The sequence below is a fragment of the Cynara cardunculus genome (assembly GCF_001531365.2).
Source record: "Cynara cardunculus var. scolymus isolate 2C chromosome LG 11, CcrdV1, whole genome shotgun sequence".
NCBI lineage: Eukaryota > Viridiplantae > Streptophyta > Magnoliopsida > Asterales > Asteraceae > Cynara > Cynara cardunculus.
The window spans coordinates 7,779,704-7,788,377 of record NC_037538.1 but is presented as its reverse complement, the minus strand read 5'-3'; the positions used below and the strand labels follow the sequence as shown (position 1 = coordinate 7,788,377).

Sequence of the window (8,674 nt, the reverse complement as noted above, 5' to 3'; positions counted from 1 at the left end):
GGTTGATTTGTAATGTATCATACATATACACACAAAAATTATGTATACAAGTATTTATCAATAATTTTTTATTATCTTAAGTTTATTCCTTAAATATTGCTAATATCATTTAAGACTTCGTATGTTGATGACTCCATTGTCAATAATGATATGATTTTGCTTTGATAAATCACAGATTTCTTATTATTTTGATACGACAATGATGTGATTCTATTGTAATAATGTTGTTATAATTGAAAACCAATGATGATCACGTCCTCGTCTATTCATCATGTGATTTGCAGTTTTTTTTTAAAATTTTTATCCCTCCATACATTTGATATTTCTAAAAAAAGTAAATGTTTATTTAACATTTTACTACTTTCACGATTCTTTTAAAACTATAGTTTATAACAATATAAGTATTATCAAAGAGCTTTTGGCCTAGCGGTATGTGAGTCCTTGACGACTTCCTATGAGGTCAAGGGTTTAAGCCTCACCAAATGTGAGGAGGGTATATGAATTTTTTTTTTATTTGGCTTATATAAATCTTATATACTAAAAAAAATCACATATTTTTCTCGTTTTAAGTCTCGTTCAATATGTGTATGCGTTTTCAAACAATTCGTCTAACATTTAAAAAGATATAAAATAAAATCTGAAAGAAATATAATTATTTTATGGCAGGAATTTCGTTTTCAGTTTTCATATTTTGGACGACAAAACACATTATGTTTTATTGTGGTCAATGAGATGCTACAACTTGGCCGAAGCCATCGGAACAACCATATTACATCACAACCCTTATACTTTGAACTAAATTACATTTTCACCCTTAAACTAATCTATAATTTGTATTATTGGTCCACTGTTTTTTCTTTTAATTTCACATAAATTAAATATTTTTCTTAATAGTACCATGTTTAACTTCCGTTTTCCTTTTGTTTTAAACACGGCTTTTAATCATGGATAAGATAATATATACAGAGGATGTTTACTTTGTAAACTATGTTATTTGTATAAACCTCATTCAATGAATTATAATTTTTTATTTTATTCATTTTTTTTGTAATTATGAAAGGTTGATTAATCATTTTTATTGTGAAGGGTGTTAATCATGGATATTATCATCTTTATTATATTAATTTTAAAGAAATACATGAAACAGTTTCATTGAAATTTCATAACCATATATGAAACAACTTCATCAAAAAAGTATTATATGAAACAATTTCATAAAAAATTTCATAAAGTTAAACAATGAAATCGACGGATAAAGGTGGTTTGCACAGTTTATACTAATATGAGTGGTTTGCATTTGATCGCTTCTATACACACACACACACACACACACACACACATATATATATATATATATATATATGGGACGTTCATTTACAGGGTTGTGTTCCAATGAGACAGATAATTAAAGTGAGAAACGTAAGAATGGATCTCAATTATTGAATGCATATTAGGATTAAATGCACCGAGATATCCCCGTATCAAGCGCAATACATGAATGATTTTGAGATTAAATGTGATCAATGGTCCAGATCTTTTCTTACGCTTCTTAACTTAACTCTCATTCTCGCACAATCCTTAGCCTCCATTTACAAACCACTACACACACATATATATAGGGTATATTTTAAATGCAATCATGTCCATTTGTACAACCAATGCAACCCGATTAATTGAGATATTTATGGAAATGATGAGAATTCATTTATTATGATTTGAATATTTATAAAAGATGAATAGAGTTCATTAAYTATGATCAATAYTTTATATTATGAAACAATCAAAACTTCTATGAAATCACATATTCATAAAATTAAATGGACGGTTGAGATTGGATTGTATTGGTTGTACAAATGTAAGGGGTTGTATAATAACCAACCTCTATATTTATATATATATTATGTTAAATTAAATATAAAACAATTTACTAAAAATAGATATAAGAGTTTATAATGTTCAACCAAATATAAAAAAAGACCAAATTAAGTGACTACAAAACATTAATTAATCAGTCTACAAACCACATAAGTCGATTTATCTGATAAAACATGTTTAGTAATTTCATTTCATAACACGAAAGCCATGTTTCGGCTATTCTTGCTTTGAGTTGTACCATTTTGATTAATTTGCATATATGGTGACCATAAATTCAAATATTATAAATATAATTGTCAATAATAACACACCGTGATTTAAAAAGATCATTTGGATGACCATATATTATACATAAAATAGTTAATGAAAATACATAGCCCCCCACATGAAAATTACAATATTTAGTGGTCCATAATTTCATTAAAATCAATAAAGTTGAACTAAACACAATAATTTATCAACTCCCATTATTATGATGTTATCTAACCAATATTATATTAAATAAGACTTTCTCTTAATCGAATATTTGAAATGTGTAAGTTATAAATTAGTATTAAAAATATTTAGGCGTCAAACTGGACGAGTTATGATATATTTTATATTAATAGACAAGTACAATAAACACGTTTTAAAATGGATTACGATCAAATAAGTTGAATGGTAACTCATTTAATGTAATCCATACGACTTATCCTTTTGTCATACATCATATTGTTTCGTTTGTTACCACATTGTATTCCATATCATTTTATTATGTTGCTTTTTACTATTTTTATTTGTCATATCGAATTTAAGTCTTGAACTGCTCTAAATATATCTCACACTCCTATTGTAATATAACACAAAATGATATACCTTTTATGTGTCAATCAAAGAATTCATATGTCATTTCTAACGAAATATATATGAAATGACATATATGACCTTGAATAAACGTTCATCATTTTTTCTCTTACAAGTTACGTTTTATAAAATTTAAAATCAAGAGTAGATATTTTCCTAAAGAAACCAACTAACGTTTATTCTCCACATAAGAGAGTAAAATGATGTCAACTTTTATACGTGTACGAACTTATACTACAAAAATATAAACAACATAACATTAACCCATGTAAATATCCATTTCCAAATGCAAGGGTAAAAAGTGACATTCCTCAAAAGTTGAAGGGTGATTGATGAAAATAACGGAAATCCCGCACCCCCTCCGTCTTTGCATATATAAGATACTCGGTCAGGTTCTATTTCGATTAAATCTCTCTCTCTCTAAGCTCTCATACTCTCTCATCAATGGAGCTCCACCGTTCCATCGTCTTTCTAGTTTTCCTCTTCCTTGTCGCCGGTAAGTATCCATACGATTTCAAATCGACGGCCGGTGACAAAACTTAGATATATTTCAGCTGTTTATTTGTTTTGAATCGTCATCTGTGTGCAGGAGAAACTGTATATGGGAACGAAAAGCATCAAGGGTTGAAGAAACTAAATCTTCATACGTACCGTGCATTTCGACCGACGAAGCTTTTTGTCTTCGGAGATTCGTATTCCGATACCGGAAACAACCCGAAATCACTGGCTAGCTCTTGGAAAAACCCCTATGGTGTCACTTTTCCGGGGAAGCCCGCCGGGAGATATTCCGACGGCCGTGTAATCACCGATTACCTCGGTACGTACCAACCACCACACTCGCTTTCCCTATATATATATATATATATATATGCTGCCTGCATTTTTTAGTAATTACCAGTATTTTCTTGAATTAAATATATTCTAAAATCAAAATAAATAATAATTTTTAATGATCTTTTGTGAAATTTAATTTAATGAATAATATGTAATTAAAAATATTAAATAAAAGTGGAATTTTGAGCTAAGAATGGAATAACAAAAGAAATGAAAATTAATGGGATTTTACTATTAATGTATGGCACAGGTTCTGAGTGTTCATTATGTCCTTAATTGTCTATGCAAAATTTATGTAATAATATTTCTAACTTATGACCATTATTTCTAATTTCCAATAAACCATATTTTTTTTCTTCTTAAATTATTGAACAAGATCGACATAGAGATGACCGGACGACTTGGCTCACGTCACGACCAAAGTCGCATGTGATCAAATACGTGACTTCTTATATTTTGTGTTCTCTTATATGATTAATGTTCTCATATGAAACCAAAGGGCATTTGGCCTAACGGTATGTGAGTCCTTGGCCTTCTAGGGTTCAAACCTCACCAAAGACGAAAAGGGTGTGTGAGTTTATTTGTTCTATTTACCATATATAAAATTTATATACTTCAAAAAAAAAATGTTCTCATATGAACATGACTTCTTATCCCTCGATATATATATATATATATATATTTGTATATGTGCATATGTAATCAAAATTATCATTGCCCCACAATAGCTTCTTGATAATAAAATCAAATACAATATCTTTCAAAATAAAATAAATAATTGACAATCAAGTTAACCAATAATACAAATCCTTATCAAATAATTGGTTTCATCGATAGCGTTAAAAGTCGGAACTGGACAAGTATGTCAGCGAGGACGTTCGGCTTTTAGGATGGTGGTTCATGAGATCCCATATCGGCTACGAAGAGGAACAAATGTTTTTTAAAGGACTGAATACCTTTTTTATTAGATATGTTTAAACCGTGAATTATGATTTGTGAATAAAACGGATAATATTTGGTATGTTTGATCGAAACTGTTAAAAATTTATATATATTTAAGAAACCTCTAAAATTTAAATATATTAAGAACTCATAAGAAGTGTGTTTATTTTTTATTTAATGAGCTTAATAGTTAAGCTTGTTTTTGTTGCTTCATTTGTGAGTAGTGGTAACTGAAGTACATGGAGAAAGTGGTGGAGTGTGTATGCTTAATATCATTCCCTCCCCCACTTTTATGTAATGTTTTCTGCTTTTGCTTTCTTTCTTTGATATTTAATTCCAATATTTTCTATTATGACCTTTTTGTCCTTGATGTGTTATCCACCTATCTTTTTCAATCATGCCATGTAGAAAAAAACTACAACAAATATATATATATATATATATATCAAAATTCTTTAAAAAGTTGTTTTGGTCTTTAGCTTTTACACTTTGGTCATCATATCACACACTTTACATTTTACCCCCTTCAACTTATATTCCAATTGCAAATATCTCTTCAAAAAGTAACATATGTGCACTTTTTCTCCTTCGACTTTCACATCAACAAACAACCCAATACTTCCTCAACTATCCAACAACATAATGTGCACATATAGCAGACACCATCCATGTGTAGTGCACTTGAAAAAGTGAGGGTTTAAAGTAGACATTTCTAAAAAGTTGAGGTACTTAAAGTGAAAATATGAATGATACAAGTAGTTAATGCAAGTAAGGATTAGTGCAACTTTACTTTTGTGTGGTGCCAATGCCAATGCCATTGCAATTGCCCATAAAAAAGGGAAAGAAAAAGAGAAAGCAGAAAAGCTTGCTTTTGTGAGTATATATGTGATAATTTAAGTGCAGCCTTAAACATCTTTTATGATAGTGTCTTCCATCTTCAATTTTAAGAAATCATTATTTTATGTTCCAATGATACTCTTGAAACACTTATAGCTTCACTTTTTCACCTCTCTCCTACAATATAATTTCATAACTTTTAAGCTTATGGATGAAAACACTCATTAAATTACTCTTTAAAACAGTCCTTGAGATGAGAAAGGATGTTTCGTTATATATGGAGGATAAATGGTCCAAGTCTAGCCGATGTGGGACTCTAACATGCCTCCTCTAACCGAGGCAGATATGTACAGATTGCTCCACAGTATCGAGTTTCTAGAGTCATAGATCTTGGCTCTGATATCATGTCAGAATACATCAGATTACTTTTTAAAAGAGCTTTTAAGGAGATATTGGTGGTTCCATCATATATACACACACATATATAGGCGAGGGATCGTGTGAGAAAGAAAGTTATGGTGAGAAGCATAAGAAAAGATCTGAATCTTGATCACTTTTAATCTCATGCACACCCATGAATTACGCTTTAGAAAAGAATTGATATGGTGCACCTCATTAGTGTTAACATTCAATTAGGATTGATTCAAGGGTGAAGATTTCTTCTTACGGTTCTCAACTGGAACCCAACCCTATATATAGGAGAAATGGTTCAAGTCTAGCCTGCATGCGTAAGACTACAATATAACTGATTTTATACGACGCCTCAAATGTAGAAGCGCCCTAAAAAGTATGTTATAAGACCAAACCAGAAAACATCCCGCCTAAAAGTGTTACAATAAATTTATAGGATGATTTTAGGCGTTTTAACAAATTTTAGGACGTTTTTAAAATAAAGTGTTGTATTAACTATTTTATACGACATTATTTGAAAAAAGTGTCCTATAATCACAAATATCCTATAAAAAGTTGAGTTTAGAAGACACTTTAATTAAATAGCATCTTAAAGTTGAGTTTAATTAAACACTTAAAAGCGTCATATAAACCTACTGTAACGTTTTTAGATAGAACGCTTTATAGTTTGTACCTATGAATCTAAGTTCTACAAAGTATTTTATTAGGATGCTTGGATAATTTAGGCGTCCTATAAAGTCAATTTTGTTGTAGTGTGGGACTCAAATAATTAGGTTACACTTTTTAAGTTTATTTGTTCATCTTAATTTTATAGTAATATTACAAAATGCATATAAACTGTAAGTACCATTTAAAACCAACGGCATTTGAAAGAAACGGTATGAATTTGCAGCGAGGTTTATGGGGATCAAGTCTCCGTTGCCGTATCAATGGAGGAAAATTGGGGGGAACAAGTTGCGATCCGGTATCAACTTTGCTTATGGTGGAACCGGGGTGTTTGACACCGGCAACTTTCAGCCAAACATGACCACCCAGATTGGCTATCTTCAGGAACTAATTAACGAGTCCGTCTACACAAAGCGTGATCTGGAATCATCTGTGGCTCTCGTCACCGTCTCCGGCAACGACTATGGCGCTTATACTGCTTCGGGTGGCTCTGACCAGGTAACAAACATTCTTTTATGCTCATTTTTTGAGTTATAGTTTTGGTTTTAGAGATGTTATTTGAGAAGCCAACTTTGAGGAGTCTTTGTTGGTTGGAATGGTAGTAATGAATTGATCTTTGGTGAGATTATGTTATCCACCAATTTTCATTTTAGATATCAATAGATTCTTGTAAATCTATATATTCTAACATGATATCAGAGCCGGTAGGTATCCAACACTGTCTTCGTTTTGTTTGAAGGGTTATTGTGTTGTTTATACATGATTTGTGAATTTTGGTATGCATTTTCAAAACTGTTTGTTTATGTATATATATATAGGGTCTGCCAGCCTTCATCACTCGTGTTGTGAGTCAAATGGCGATAAACTTGAAGGTAATTCACAATATGGGCATACGACGAGTGTTGGTGACTAGCCTACAACCTCTAGGATGCCTCCCTCGAGCCACAGTCCTTTCTTCGTACCAACAATGTAATGCAACCCAGAATTTGTCGGTCGATTTCCACAACCAACTGTTGCAGAGGGTCGTGGCCACGCTCAACAATAACACAAACGATTCTAGTTTCATCGTCCTTGATCTTTTCAACTCCTTCAGCGTAGTGCTACAAAACAAACGAGCTTTCATAGGTATTCAATACTCATATATTCTTATTTTCGGGAAATTGACTAAAATTGCCATTTTGCACCCTCCAATTCACTTTACAGCCACCTTTTGAACTCATTGACGGATTTAGCCTGAAAAAACGCAAGTGGCGTTACACTATTTGCGTAATCCATTTTTCGGATTAAAATAATGAAGAAAAATGGGCATTATGCATGCTGCATAATGCTTTCGTGGACCCCGTTTTCACTTATACAACTTGCATAATCCCCATTTTTTTAATCCGAAAAATGGATTACGCGAATTTTGTAATGGGGTCTGATTGACTATTTTAATCAATTTCCCTCTTCGAATAAATCAAAGAATCCTGAACTAAAATGAGCACATTTGTGGAATTCAGGGAGCTTGAAGTTTGATGCTCCATTGCTGCCATGTTGTATGGGAATAAGCGTCGATGCTAACTGCGGAAGTGTTGATGAGAACGGAAAGGCGTTGTATACGGTGTGCAAAGAACCGGAGTCTACGTTCTTCTGGGACATGGTTCACCCGAGCCAAGCCGGATGGCGTGCTGTGTATTTAGCTCTTCGGCCGACTTTGACTCAAATTTTCTACTAGCATTATTCTTTCTTTGTGTATCTTTCTTGCTTGGAGTTGCCGTGTGTCGGGTCGACCACTTAGATTCGATCTTAGGTTGTCGTTTGGTTAATTAAGGTATGTGGTTTCTAGGTCTGTAAAATTTGAAATTTAAAATGTAATGCTAGAAGAGGAAATAAAAGAGCATGAGTTGCCAGCCATTATTCATTCAGAACTCAAACCATTTGTCCATGTTTTAGGTTCGTGTTCGTGTACGAAACAACAAATAACCAAAACCTGAGGTCCAGAGGCTATTTGCGACAATAGAAATGCGCATCCGTAGCACGGTCTTTGTAACTGGTCTGGGGCCTGAATCCTAACTAGGCCTAGCCAAATTAATTGATCAGGTCGGTCACATAACCGGTCCCGGCTGTAAGCGGTTAAGACCGAACCGGTTTCCCGGCTTACGGACCTCTACGAACATCTTAATGAATAGTCTTGAGAATTGAATCACTATTTGTGATTTGAGCCTCTAACAATACAACGACGATCCTCTTCCATGTGAACGTACATTATCATATCGGTGGTGGAACC

At 32.5% G+C, this 8,674-nt stretch overlaps 1 protein-coding gene across 1 annotated transcript; it reads left to right on the top strand.

Annotated features, from left to right (window-relative positions):
- The first annotated feature begins 3,153 nt into the window (after nucleotides 1–3,153).
- LOC112521476 (GDSL esterase/lipase At5g03610-like) lies at nucleotides 3,154–8,317 on the top strand. The gene is made up of 5 exons (XM_025130361.1): nucleotides 3,154–3,214; nucleotides 3,308–3,535; nucleotides 6,635–6,906; nucleotides 7,227–7,533; nucleotides 7,908–8,317. Exons 1-5 carry the CDS (start codon nucleotides 3,163–3,165, stop codon nucleotides 8,120–8,122), a joined length of 1,074 nt encoding a protein of 357 aa, XP_024986129.1. The 5' UTR covers nucleotides 3,154–3,162; the 3' UTR covers nucleotides 8,123–8,317.
- The last annotated feature ends 357 nt before the right edge of the window (nucleotides 8,318–8,674 follow it).